This window comes from Brachyhypopomus gauderio, chromosome 13 (genome assembly GCF_052324685.1).
Source record: "Brachyhypopomus gauderio isolate BG-103 chromosome 13, BGAUD_0.2, whole genome shotgun sequence".
NCBI lineage: Eukaryota > Metazoa > Chordata > Actinopteri > Gymnotiformes > Hypopomidae > Brachyhypopomus > Brachyhypopomus gauderio.
This window is the reverse complement of record NC_135223.1, coordinates 14,458,051-14,472,415: the sequence shown is the minus strand read 5'-3', so window position 1 is coordinate 14,472,415 and position 14,365 is coordinate 14,458,051. Positions and strand designations below refer to the sequence as shown.

At 44.2% G+C, this 14,365-nt stretch overlaps 1 protein-coding gene and 1 long non-coding RNA gene across 5 annotated transcripts in view; one reads left to right on the top strand and one right to left on the bottom strand.

Moving 5' to 3' along the window:
• Positions 1–14,365, top strand: part of fars2 (phenylalanyl-tRNA synthetase 2, mitochondrial) — an 87,156-nt gene that overhangs the window by 297 nt on the left and 72,494 nt on the right. The window contains exon 1 of one of the 4 annotated variants that reach the window (XM_076971148.1): positions 421–1,328. The exons of 2 other annotated variants lie outside the window; for them this stretch is intronic. In XM_076971148.1, coding sequence (XP_076827263.1) covers positions 1,286–1,328 — 43 coding nt within the window. In that variant the 5' untranslated portion in view covers positions 421–1,285. Of the gene's footprint in view, positions 1–420; positions 1,329–1,680; positions 2,017–14,365 lie in introns of those variants that run through there. One more of the 4 variants, XM_076971150.1, reaches the window with a different exon arrangement.
• LOC143474305 (uncharacterized) lies at positions 10,072–11,578 on the bottom strand. Its single transcript, XR_013120732.1, has 3 exons — positions 11,259–11,578; positions 10,893–11,130; positions 10,072–10,354 (listed from the first exon to the last, which is right to left on the bottom strand). It is a non-coding gene; the product is annotated as an uncharacterized LOC143474305 (long non-coding RNA).

Here is a 14,365-nt window from a genome sequence, read left to right as displayed (position 1 = left end):
TTGAATATAATGACTAACATTTGGTTTGTTCCCAGTAAGTGTAGTTACTGCTAGACGACATTATTCTCTTATTATTAATGGTCATACTGTAGTTAGATAACACACGAAGGCACTGTGGAAATGAAGTAAATAATTAGTTTATAGTAATAGTGGAGTGCCACGTTTTGAAATGAAAGACATGGCGATGACCTTTCTGTTAGTTTAGTGCAGTGATGTGGTGTAGATATATCACAACGTTAAGAACTGTTACTGTTACTGTGGTGCAGCCCAGTCCCCCTCCTGAGTGCTGTGAGTGCATCATATGTGACACAACATGTCTAAGTGTTAGGAACATGATGGTATGTCATACTGTAGAGTTGTTTACATTTTATAGGTGACCAGGGTTATTTTCTGAATTTATATAGCTAGCTAGAGTTTAAAGTAAAATAATTGGCAATATTCTGTTATTTTGCCACAGTAATGTGATTTTATTGTGTACATTCTCCCCTCAAATCTTCTAATTTAACTTTCAATAATAGTATTGTATTCTAGCCAGTGTGTGACTTAGTAAAATGGCCTCTCATATTGGGAGTAGACGTTGTGTTTTATGTTGACTGACACCCTGCCTTCATTTAGCTGTGTGAGCTGACAAATGCTTGGCACACTTCTTTGTTGTTATGCAATCATGAATGGATTTTTCTAGAGGCATTTGTCTGTAGTATACAGATATATTCCCCATAGCCTCTTACCTGTTGTAGAGTAACTTTAACATTAGTCATGTTCACAACATCGATGTTATCAGTGCTGTCTGTGAATTTCAATGAAGGTCTCCCCACACCAACCACCTTCATTTCTGCTTTTTCTTGACAAATATCTCCCCTCCCCCTCCATCTTTTTCCCACCCTCCATCTCCCTATTCCTTCCTCCCTCTCCTCTTCCTCCCCTATTTCTCCCTTCCTCCTCTATGCAAAGAATAAATTGTGGTGGCACTGCAGTGATCGATGTTTTGTTCATGATACATGATTGAGACGTTGTGCTGAGCACTGTGGGGGGAAAAGTGCTTGGAGGGGGAGGTGGATCTAAAGTGTGTGTGTTTGACGGTGCGGGCTGGGGAAAGGTCACAGACACGTCCTGTTTGCAGATGTCCTCAGTTTGAGTGGGAAGGTCAAGAGCAGCGGTGGGTCAGTGCAGTGAGCTGTGAAAGAGGTCAATTGATCCAATTGATTCCACATTCAGGGGCCCAATTAACAGGCGATGAAAACTCGAGTTAAGATGTCAGGCGGTTGGGGAAAAATAGTCTTGCTAAATGGTGATTGATAATGCCGCATGGAGATCGTTTGTTTGTCAGGGTAGGTGTTTATCTCTCTCCTTCATGTCTCTGTCTCTGTTCATGTAAGTCTGTCAGACCCGCAACACATTTTGTATAGAGTGGAATAAAAAGACAAATCTTAGTGGGACAGGGCAGGACAAGCTAACAAAAGAATACAAAGAAACAATAATGTAAATATATGCGGCAGCATGTACAGAGATGGAAAACTAGGTTCGGAACAACCACGGTGTAGTCTGATGTCAGGGTTTGTCGCTGGCTAAAAATGTAGCCTAGTTTGACTGAGGGGGAAAAAAACCCATACAGACCGAGCACATTAAAAATAGCTGACACCGTTTTTTGCATCTTGTGCAGGTTGATGGTAATTAGGCTCTATGGGGAATTCCTTTGCTGATGTTACCGTTCATTAACTTCAGTGCGTGCTCTTTTTTACTACATAAGTATTACTAAGTGGAGTAATACAATTTTTCACTATGATACGAGTTTACTATGCACGCCTGTTATTGTCAGCTTCACACATAGCATATGAAGCTGTTCAAAATAGACATCCTTGTTTGATTTTGTGGTCTTTCTTCCATTGTGCCTGTGCATGAGTTATTGGAGGAGGAGCATTGAGGGATGGAGTTTGTGTGAGGTTTATTGCTAAAGTAGTGCTGTCAGCTTTGCTTCATCTCCTCCACAACACAATTACCTGGAGCGGAAGTGCAGAGGTGAGCCAATATGCAGTTTGTTTTACATTGCAACACTCGCTAGAGTGGGAGAGTCTGTTTCCTTGTAGAGCTGTCATGATACCAGAATTTTGACTTCAATACCGATACCATGTATCACAATTCTCAATACCATAAAGATAATTTGGCATAAAACGCAGTAAAATATAAAGTCCTTCCATTGTTTGAATTAAAAAATGTTTATTAAACTCGCAAAACAATGCATTGCAAATCTTTATTTTAATGATGTTAAAGTAAGTAAAATTAATAACTTATAAACTCCCTGCTTCAGACATGGCATCTTTCTTCTTCTGAAATTTCACTAGGGAGTTTCTTTGCATGTTTAAGGAAAAGAAAGGAACTGCATCTGTGTGATCTGTCCCATCCTCTGATTGGTATGTTTAATCTTTGGGCTTCTTTGCAGTCGTTGTGTCTGTCTAGCACATATGCAGTGGCGTAGCCTAGATAGCATAGCCTAGGTTTCTAAGTAACTTACTCTTCTTGTTGCTTGAGCCATCTGGCTTGTGTAGCCCATCCAAGTCAAATCAGCATTTGCAACTTGATTCTCTTAGTGAGAATAGTGATTTAGTTCCTCAGGCTAAATTCAATATAGAAAGCATCACATTTTAAATAAAGATTTGCCATGTTGGTTTATTGAAACCGCACTGAAAGTTTGTGCCACTCTAATTTCTGTCACTATTTCTTCTTCCGACCTAGATAATATTATTGTTGTTGTTGTTGTTGTTGTTGTTATTATTATTATTGTGGCCAAAAAGAAATATGACCGATACAATACAGCCAATCACAAGCCTAAGACTAATGAGCACTTGTGTTGGCACTGCCCTGCTGACTGAACCCACCACTGATGTTGGAGAGTTTCACAGTTTCCACTACTGACTAAGGCACTGAAAGGGGGTGTCACTGACAGCAGGGGAGGCCATGATCTCAGGAGTACAGGAGCAAGTGGGTATTGAAGCATCAGACCCAAAATAAGATGCTGCCATCTTGCCATCATGTTCTGTTTCGAACTTTCAGACAGATTCACTGAAAGCCACAGTTAAGGATTTGTTAATGGTGTTTTGACATTCAGTTACAGCATTTAAAATTTTACATCTTTTTTCATAGTTCATTGTTTGATGGTTTTCACTTTCAGAGCAATGTGACCTCAAACGTTTCTTTCAGCATTTTAGAAAATTCAGCAGCCACTTTGTTGTGCTGAGGTGCGTGACCACAGCTTTAAGCTGCCTCAGGCACACATGTCTGAGTAATTCCCCCTACTTCAATTCTCCTACGCCCTCTCGTCTCCTATAAAAGGGGGATCGGCTGTTCATTCTACTGCTGTCTGGAAGACTCTGGTCAAAGCCCACTTATCTCTCTCTCTTGTGCAGGAGGCAGGAAGAACTCAGGCCGGGTACTGGGCTGGGCTCAGATCCACAACATGGCTCCTGTCTTTGGTTCCTTGCTACATTGGGTCTCTCCTCTATCTTAGGTTGCTTCCTCCCTTTGTCTTCCCATCAAACATTGTATTTATTACTACATGTTGCTGATTTACTGTGAGATAATGTACTCGGAAGGAAATCGAGTGAAGAAGGGCAGAAGTGTTCACAATGTTGCTGCGTGATAATCCAGGCCTCTGAAAGCCCTGAGGAGGAGCAGAAAGTACTGGTAGACTGGCAAGGCGCTGTCAATCTGTCTCCATTAGTGTCATCTTCAAACATGGCAGCGCGGCTGTGTTGGGCCCTCGTTGAGTGGCGGGTTTTTGTGTGACGGCGTCGGCAGTATCAGAAGCTCTCTCCAGGTATGTTTCGCTGCCTGCCCACAAGCTGCAGGAACTGTGCGACAGGCCGTGTAGGCACAGCTGTGCTGCGGTGAGAGCACGACCCGGCGCTACAGCCCTGCAATGACCAGCGCGTGGGAACCAGGGACTCCACAAACAAATCAAAGACAATAATGGCAATTAGAACCGCTAATTAGAATGGCCATTAAAACCGTGCATGCTGTGTCCAATTAAGGCTGGAGGGTATCGGGTTTCCTCGACTGAGGCAAGGACCTGCGGACCAAAGAAAAAAAGAGGAAACACTAATGAGGAAGAGACAAAGATCACTTCCTTCAGGCAGCTTCACCAGTGCAGCATATGTTAAAAACATCACTTCAGGTGGAATGTCTTTAAAAGTGTCTTGTTCCCTGTAATAAGGGAAGATCCTCCAATTATATGCTCATCACAAATCTTCTGAATCAATGGTAGACCATGTAAATGAATACCTGCTTGAGGAACATGTTTTTTGTTTTCCGGCGGGTAAACATCTGTGGAACATTTCTAATACTTTCCATCAGAGGGTTTTATAGCTGGGCCACCATCATAAGTTGCTTTGTTCTGCACTACGGGGACACTTCAGCCTTGGTCCAAGTGACTAATTGTGCAGCCAAGAAACTTAATCACATTTTTGTTGTTGGTTTAGCAAGATGTATGTAATTATATTAGCCAGCTTTGGTAATGGCCTTGTGTTGGAGTTGTACCATTTGTTTGGCTGTCGCAGAGACAAATTAGCTGGTGTGATAATTGGTAGAAATTGCTGGAGATGCCCTGCAGTATAGAAAAGGATCAGATTGCTCAGCCCTTCATAGGTGGAACTTCACCTGGTTGTCTGAGTTCAGAACATCCATTGTTATAAGACTAGTTAGTGTAAATAATTCACACAATTTGCAGCACAGGTTGGAGTACAGGCTAGCATTTGTCAGAACTTTTTTTTTTTGCTAAGAGCCTTTGCAGCAGCGTTAATAAATGCGTATACCCAATTGTGCCTCTTCTTCTACTAGGATATTTGCCAGAAAACACATCCACACCATCACGGTTTCTTCCACATTATAACACGGATGCCGTCCTGTCCGTACGGGAAGGTGGTTGATGGCTAATAAATTGATGCTAGTGTGGTGGTATGTGTGTGTGGAGGCTGCTCAGCTCCAGGCTTACGGAGGCTTCTGCCTCTGCAGGGTTCTCCCATCTGCTCGATAAAGCTCTTCCTGGTCCTGCTGGGCCCGCTGCATCAGGCCACGCCCCCAGCACCGGCGCCACTCTGCCAGCTCTCCCGTTCTCATGGAACGTGGGAAATGCCCCCTGCCAGCCCTCCATTCACTTCCTCCTGCCCTCGGTGCCCTCGCTGGACCGCTATGGCACACGCCTGGCACTGTGTGCGGAGCAGGGTGCGGTTCTTATATAAGCCTGATCATCATCATTCATACTGATGCAGTCCAGCAATGAAATGGAAAAAAAGGCCCTATAATATTTGGGGAAATATTTTTAAATAATTATTCACTGTGTGTGTGTGTGTGTGTGTGTGTGTGTGTGTGTGTGTGTGTGTGTGTGTGTGTGTGTGTGTGTGTGTGTGTTTTTCCTCACACTGTCTGGATCTGGAGGTGCCACATGATAGCATTGTAGTTCTCCACAACTCTCAGCAGTTCACCTTGCTACCTGGCTCATATTAGTGCGTGCATGTGTGTGTGTAAAAATATATACACTATATGTTACACAATGTTTAAATGTTTTAGCAATGGTATAATGACCATTTTTAATTATTTAAGCAAAAGACCCAGAGGAAATCTGGGAAGTGCTGAAAGCAGTCTGGTATAATATACCAGAAGATGACTTCAGAAAACATCAGGAGACTCCCCAAGAGTTCAGGATGTGCTTAGTTGCCAAGGGAGATCAAACTGAATGCCAACCTCTTCCTGACCTTTGACCTTCTGTTTGTACACTCAGCGGCCACATTATTATGTACACCTGTCCAACTGCTCATTAACGCAAATCGAAACCGCCAATCACATGGCAGGATCTCAATGCATTTAGACATGTAGTCATGGTGGCCAAGACGATCTGCTGCAGTTCAAACTGAGCATCAGAATGTGGAAGGTGATTTAAGTGACTCTGAATGTGACATGGTTGTTGGTGCCAGACGGGCTGGTCTGAGTATTTCAGAAACTGCTGATCTACTGGGATTTTCACACACAACCATCTCTAGGGTTTACAGAGAATGGTCCGAAAAACAGAAAATATCCAGTGAGTTCTGTGGGTGCGAATGCCTTGTTGATGCCAGAGGTCAGAGGAGAATGGCCAGACTGATTCGAGCTGATAGAACGGCAACAGTAACTCAATAACCAGTTGTTACAACCCAGACATGCAGAAGAGCATCTCTGAATGCACAACACATCAAACCTTGAGGCGGATGGGCTACAGTAGCAGAAGACCACACTAGGTGCCACTCCTGTCAGCTAAGAACAGGAAACTGAGGCTACAATTCGTACAGGCTCACCAAATTTGGACAATAGAAGATTGAAGAAACATTGCCTGGTCTGATGAGTCTCGATTTCTGCTGGGACATTCAGATGGTAGGGTCAGAATTTGGTGTCAACAACATGAAAACATGGATCTATCCTGCCTTTTATCAACGGTTCAGGCTGGTGGTGATGATGCAATAGTGTGGGGGATATTTTCCTGGCACACTTTGGGCCCATTAGTACCAATTGCACATTGTGTCAACCCCACAGCCTACCTGAGTGTTGTTGCTGACCATGTTCATCCCTTTATGACCACAGTGTACCCATCTTCTAATTGCTACTTCCAGCAGGATAACGCGCCATAAAGCACAAATCATCGCAGACTTGTTTCTTGAGCACGACAATGAGTTCACGGTACTCGAATCGCCTCCACAGTCACCAGATCTCAAACCAATAGAGCACCTTTGGGATGTGGTGGAACGGGAGATTCGCATCATGGATGTGCAGCCGACAAATCTGCAGCAACTGTGTGATGCTATGATGTCAATATGGACCAGACTCTCTGAGGAATGTTTCCACTACCTTGTTGAATCTATGCCAAGAAGCATTAAGGCAGTTCTGAAGGCAAAAATGGGTCCAACCCGGTACTAGCAAGATGTACCTTATTAAGTGGCCGGTGAGTGTATGTTACTAGTATGAAAAATAATTATATTACCATTGCTAAAACAACAAATCTAATAGTGGCCAATGACATTTACACAGTCTAGAGCTTAATCTTTGAAGACACGTATTTTGCCTGCACTGTAGCACCTGTGTTTAGTTTTACTGAAGAACAGCCAATACAGGCCTCTTTGCATCACCATCTTTTCCGATCCTCATAATAGCCTTTTGCTCGAACTAATTAACCAGGCTGCATTTTAATCAACTCATTTGTCTGTTGTCATCAATGTTTCTGTCTGATTATTTTGTGCTATGGTCCATTAAGACCAGTCACACAAAATCTTTATTCTCATGGTTGTGTTGCATGGTTGCACTAGAGAGCTCATGAAACGGCCAAATGTCATTACGCAGCATAGTGAGGTAGTTAGCAATGACACAGTTCTTGCTGTCTTGTTTCTGTGATGCAGCACATTATATTTGAAATGCAGAATCTCAGCTAAATGGTGTATACATCTGTGGGGAGAACCATATTGGAATCACACCCCTTCTTAAACACAGACCCACCATTTCAGGGGGAAAAGAAGAAATTTGGTCAAATTATCATAATCATAGGAAAAACTGTGCTGTTTAATGAGGCCAGTTTTAGTTCCTGCTTGTTTCAGAGGTCTTTGGCCTTCGGTGTTCAATAAATTAAACATGTGGTTACTGGGTTGCGGGTCAGGTGTGTGATGCAGTCAAAAACACTGAACACCCCTGTAGCTGCCCGTGCGGTGTGTTTTGGGTTGTGGTCCTGCTGTAGTCTCACAATTCTGAGACATTTGGTTTGATCTGAGCACTTAATTTGCTTCTTTATACTTTAGATTTCATCCTGCTGCTGTCATGGGCAACCACATCAGTACAGACAAGCGAGGTGGTTTCCCTGGCACAGTCCTGGATCACGCCAGCACGTTTCACAGATGAGGTGCTGTAGATTGGATCATGAGCCAGTTTCATGATTTCCCCACACTTTCTCCATTACGTCTCTCTGGTACAAGCTAATCTACATCTCCTCAGTTCATTAGAATTCGTGCCAGAACTAAAGACTTATCCTTTAAGTAACCTCTGGCTTTTTTTGTTTTGAAGGCCGCTGCCTTGGTAACCGTTTAAGGTACTGGTTTGAAGGTGTTCGTCAGCTCTTTACTCCTATGGTCTACCTGAATGTTTGCTTTTGCTGTAATTAGTAGCGCATTATTGCTTGTTAACGCTGTAAACAATGTTGAAAAGTGTTTTGGTTATGTGACTATGATTTTTTCAGCTTCACTGTTGCTTGCCTCTTTGTTTTCTCTGTGGTCATATCAAGAACCAACTTTGGACCCACTGTTAGCGTTCTTGTACATAACTTATTCAAAAAACATGCAATAACAAACAACCATAGCCAATTAGGATCCTCTGAAATAAAGGGACCGTGTATCAAAGAAAAGTGATTCACACATACGGGTCACCTAAAAGAGATTTAAATAATTAATCATTTGTATTAATGCAGAGATCCTTTAACTTCAAAGGCCTCTTTTCCTTCAAATGTTAAATCCAAAACAGCAAAGATTGTCACTTGTATTTACTTATGTACTGTACTGTACTGCACTGCACTGTACAGTACTGGTTTTCTTGGGCCAATTTAGTGGCAGACGCTGTATGCTTGTTGATGGTGGTGGCAAGTGACCGTCATTATCAGTGTACACAGTTAGGATTTGGAGTTATTTATTAGCAAAATCTATGTTTATGTGATGATTATTATTATCATGTGACTTGTTTATCATGTTGTTGTTGTTGTTACTGTTTCAAATAGGGATTAATTCAGCGAGATTGTAAACCATTAGCAATACATCAGTGCTATAAAAGTGTTCCTTTTCTCAGAGAATGACCATTTAATTAAAAAGAACAAATTCTTCTTTTTATGCCCTTGTGTAGTTTGAAAGACGCTTGTCTGCAGACACACAGGGGGTCGTGCACAAGGTCACCAAGCTAAGGGATCAGTCTGCTAACAGACACACTTGCTTTTATGAAAACTGGGGGTTTGGTGGAAGCAAATTCCCTCAGTGTAATATTCTCTGTAATGTTCTAGTCTTAAGTAAGGGTAATCGGAGAAGTGTTTCAAACTTTAACCCTGGACTGTGGGCCTTGAGGAGGGTTTCAGACTATGTCTGTTATTAAAAAGTCATGAAGGTGCACTAGACCTTGAATTGAAGTCTTGTGGACTTGAGAAGGGACAGGACCAACCAGGACCAGATGCTTCATTATAAATGAAGGATGTGTTCCTGACTCACCTGGTCATGGCACAGGTAGCAGCAGGGTTCTCCATCTCGACTGTGGAAGCATGATGAATTGCATGATATGTGTGTGTGTGTGTGTGTGTGTGTGTGTGTGTGTGTGTGTGTGTGTGTGTGTGTGTGTACGTTCCGTGTGTGTGTGTGTGTGTCTGGAGGGCTTAACGTGACGGATGTATACAGAAGCACTTTTCACATTCAGACTGCCAGGGAGACGGGCCTGGTCTCAGGAACAGGTTCTGTCCCCACTAGTTCTGCTCCCCCAGCACCGGCCTTCTGGACTCTACGTGTTTTGGTGCTTCCTGATCCCTGCTGTGCTTGCGTATTATTTTACAGTACTGCTTATTCATAGCTAACAGACACAGGTGTGACTGCTTTGTCCCTCTGTAAAGAGTGCTATGGTTTGGTCTACTGTAAACTGTCCCATCTAAAAGTCATAATATTTGTCATGATCTAAAGACTAGGTTTCACCATTATTTGTAAGGTAACAGTAAGGGAAGCCAATTGGTTTAATCTTTTGGATAACAATATCCTTGTGTCCCAATCTAGGTCAAATTATTTTTTTCCTTAACCAGAGTTGTATTCTTTCCTTAACCAGAATTCCTCCTGACAAACAAACTGTACATCAGATAGAACAGAAATATCAGCCCAGCTGCCTTAGTTCATGAAGTTCTCTGCACACATTGTGCCATTGTGCACATTAGACAATAAATGACCATTGATTGTTTTGTATTTATATTTTTTTTATATTCATTTGATGAATCATTACCTTTTCTTTGAAAGAAAAAAAACATTTGGTCATCAGTCATTTATTCATATTAAGGTTCATTCATGATACAGGTTATGTCTTTCATAAATATTACTGGGAATGTTCTAATATATAGTCATGGTAGTTGTTTTTGTTAACCTCATTTTTTACTTCATAAAGTAAAAAAATTGAAATATATGAGTTGTTTTCTGCGAACCAGATCAGTGGGAGGGGAAACTCTTCTTCCGTTAGAGACCATCCCAGAGCCCATGCCCTGCCTGCCTCCAGCACAGCCGCCATCTCCTTCAATCACACGCTTCCATGAGCACAGGCCGGATCTTCGCCCGTGTGATCCCTCCTACACGATACACACACGCACACACACACACACACACACACACACACACACACACACGAAGAGCTCCAAAACTCAGGTGTTGCTATTTCTTCGTGCTGTCGCTTCTCATCCTCATGAACCCAAAAGTAAACAGGAAGCAGCGCTGTAGCCCTTAGTTTGGAAGTTGGAACATGTCCTTTTTATGCTTGAAGCAAGATTAGCTCCTTTAATAGTGTAAACGCTTATGTTCTATCCACCTCTCCTGCTGATCTGACTTTTAAGTCAGGCGTGAAATGGGGAGGAAACCTTTGCAGAAATGCTGCAGCATTGATCCTTTGCTCTTTACTGAGGGCAAATATGAAGGGCGTCCATATCTCAAAGGATCTCTAACAGAGACAGCTGAAGTGTCAGTCGTACTCGTCGTTAACACATGGCGAGGAACCTCCAGAAGCGGCCTTTCCCCAACCCTTACTGCTCTATCTTCAATCTGTAGCCTCAGAGTGGTCTCTGATTCGTCCCTCTGCTATGCCCTTGCTAGCGTACAGGCGCATGTCCTTACCTTGACCCTCTGTGTAGTAACAATACTCTTGGAAGTCCCACAGGTGAAAGATGCAGGCAGTGGTGGAGTTCTGAAGAGTCCGCTATGCAAACGGTGGCTCATTCTCGTCTCACAGCCGTCTCTCGCTTCCTGTTGCATCAGTTGTGACAGTTGGCGTGGGACAGATTTTGTCAGCTAAACAAATAAATACATTTGGCCCCTGGGGGCCACGTGGGGTGACTAGCTCTGACACTGCAGGCTTCGAGAGGGACAACACACACACACACACACACACACACACACACACACACACACACACAGCAAGTTGAGGCAGGTCAGTGAAGACTGCAGCTTTCACACATTTCCTGGACACTCATAAAAGTTTACCTTGTTTATGCTGTCGCTCCTAACTCCCGCTCTGGGCTCTGACAGCTGCTTTGGGGCTCTGCTTCTGAAAAATCACCTTTATTGCATTTTTATCCCTGCTAGAGCAGCTTCAGGACTCTACTGTATCACAAAGTTGTGCTCAGCATCGCAGTTGCACTAAAAACAAAATTAAAATATGCTGTCACCGAAGCCCCTCCCCCGCCCAGCCTTACCCATGCTTTGCTTGTATTGTTCAGAACTTCCTGCTGAGTGCCGTTTAGCACATTTCGTGTTTGCTATTCAAAGTTTTTTGCTAGCTTCGGTATTACCCTGTCTAATGGAGACAGAGAGGTGAAGGCAGCATATGTGGAAAATGCAGAAACTAGCTGAATAAGGGGATGTGGGTGGTGACGTAGCAGGGTGCAAGATTTGTTGCGGGGGTGGAGAGAGCGGTGCTGGCCAAGGCGACAGGGACGCCGTTGAGTGTGTGTGTGCGCTAGCGGCACTCCCCTGCTCGGCCTCGGAGACAACGTGCCAGCCGCGAGGAGCGGCACCTGTGCCCCGCCCAGCCCGGGGGCCGGTTTGGCCGTCGGCCCGGCGGCATGGTCTCGTAGCCTGGCCTGGCTTTCGGGCTCTCCGCCTCTCCGCGTCCTGTGGCTGGCCCCGGCGGGTGGGTGCAACTACGCAGAGAAGGTGGGCGATGGAGTGTGGGATGGTGGGACGGTTTGTCCTGCACCCCACCCCACACACTCCTCCCTCGTGCTGCTTGACCCTTCACTGAGTCACCATCTGAGGTGCGAAACCACCACGAGGTCTCGCCATGCTGCATCAGCGACCTTCTGGAGGGAAACACCTCTCTCACCCTCTCCCGCTCCTTGTGGAAGCAGGAAACACAAGATGGAGAATCGGAGGAGGCTGTTTTTTGCCTGCTTCAGCAGTTGTGTCCTTTATTAAAGGAAAATACCTCAAGCTATAATTGATTGAGTCTGATACCAGCGGCCCTGAAAACCACAGAGACGCTTGGTCCTGCCTGTTAGGGAAAAGGCGTGTGATGACACTAAATCTTGCCTCATCATGGCTCTCTGCATATTTGTTTTTCCAGAATAAAAGGACTGACTTGAATATGAAATATGCCTTTGCTTCCTCAACTGGACTGGCCCATCCCTTTCACAGTTGCGGAACATCCTTTTCACTGCTCTGTTACAATAATAAAGGGGTTTTTAAGTATAGGATATGTATTTGCCAAGATTTAGCTAAACCATTTACATAGTGTTACTTCTTTTGCGATTTCATGAAGGTCTTTTGTTCTTCCAGATAATTGTTGGCAACTATAAAAAAAAGAACAAAAAAACAGTGAAAAGAACAAAGGACCTGAGACAATTAGGCTGTGTTGCTTTCCAGAACTGCTCCGAGAGCTCTCGCGCTGAACGCCTTTCTCATATTCTCGTCCCTTTGACCTTGACTCTGCTTTTGCTCCTCCATTAATCCATGGCCTGTTCCTCCGAGGACACGGCTCCGTCACTCCTCTTCAAACTACTTTATTTATTGATGTTGTCCCTCAAACCGCATACTGTCAGAGGAGTCAGGCGATTGAATGGTGTCGTGTCCCCCACCCACCCATACACACACACACACACACACACACACACACTTCAGACTGCGTCTCAGAAGCATCCCGTGGCTCTTTTACGTCTTTGTTTCGCTCACACTTCATTGCTGCGAGGTTCATGTTCCTTCTTTCTGGAGAAACCAAATTACAGTGTCTGCAAGAATTCAACTCTGAGATGTTCTGCGCATAAGAATAATTTGGTCTGGATCACCAGGAATCATATAAATTGTTAGTTCTAATATATCACACTTCTCCGCTTTCTGAAAAAGTTAAAGGTGGGTTTAACATTTACTATATGGTGTTAAATTACTAGGAAAAAAATAGGTATCAATCTTGGTTGGTGAATCAGTCCAAGTGAGGCTATGGTACCTGAAACCCAACAGAATCATACTTACCAACATAAAACCCAACATAACACTTAGTACTGTAAGATTTAATCAACATACTTGGTACTGTAAGATAACATAACAGTACTGTAAGATTTCGATGACATAGTACTTACTGTAAGATGTCACTGATGTTGTTAACTTGGCATGAAATTTTCGAGACAAGCTCCCGTGTGTCAGATCCGTGAGGAATAAGGCACGCACGGACTAAACAACTCTGGAAAAACAAACTGCTAAATTATCACTTTCTGTGGATTTAGCATTTATCAGTGTGTGTTTGAGTAAAATAAACATCTTTGTTTAATTCTACTGACAGCATTTCTCCCAAATGCCAAGTGGAATAACCTCGATTTCCAGTCACAGCTTTCATACATCTCAGTATTTGGTGTAGGGGATGGCCTAATCAGTTCCTCGTTAAGCAAAATGGGGGGGGGGGGGGGGGGGGGGGGGGGGGGGGGGGCTGGGCACCTTGTTTGAATTCAGTGGACACTGGAATGGCTGCCATGCATGTCGAGCTGACATTTTGCAGTTGTCTCTTAATTTTTTCCTCGAGCCGTATATGTACGTGTGATCCTAGCCTGGCCGAGGTGGCATACTGATGTAGTCATTATAGCCCAGAGGTGTCAGTTACGGGCGCCCTGTGGTGTCTTTGTCCTGTTCTGCCTCCCTCTCTGTGGCTGACCTTCGTGCTGTGGGGAGAGCAGCTCTACTCCGTCAAAGCCCCCCGTTAGGGCAGAAGCGCGGTGGGAGGGCATTAGCATCAGAGGTTAATGATTATGCACACCCGCTGTCCTTGAGGACGTCTTTGCACTTCCTCTAATGGACTGCGTAGTGGTTCCGCCGCACCTGGACGTGGTGGAGAATGCAGCGGCCCGTATTACGCTCCTCTTCCCAGGGGTCACGCTCAGGTCATCCGCAGCACGTACCACGCATGGGGTTGATGGGTAGGCGTTGGGTGGGGTGGGCGCGGTGGAGGCCCCACAGGAGATGGAGAGTAGGCTTAATATCCCTGAGCCTGCAGAGCTGGATGGGGGATCTGGAGCTTGTATGGCTTCTGTTTTGAATACGCTTGCCAGCCCCTTTATTAGAAACACCTCGCAGGCTTTTAGTGGTTCCTCTGCTGCCAGTATTGG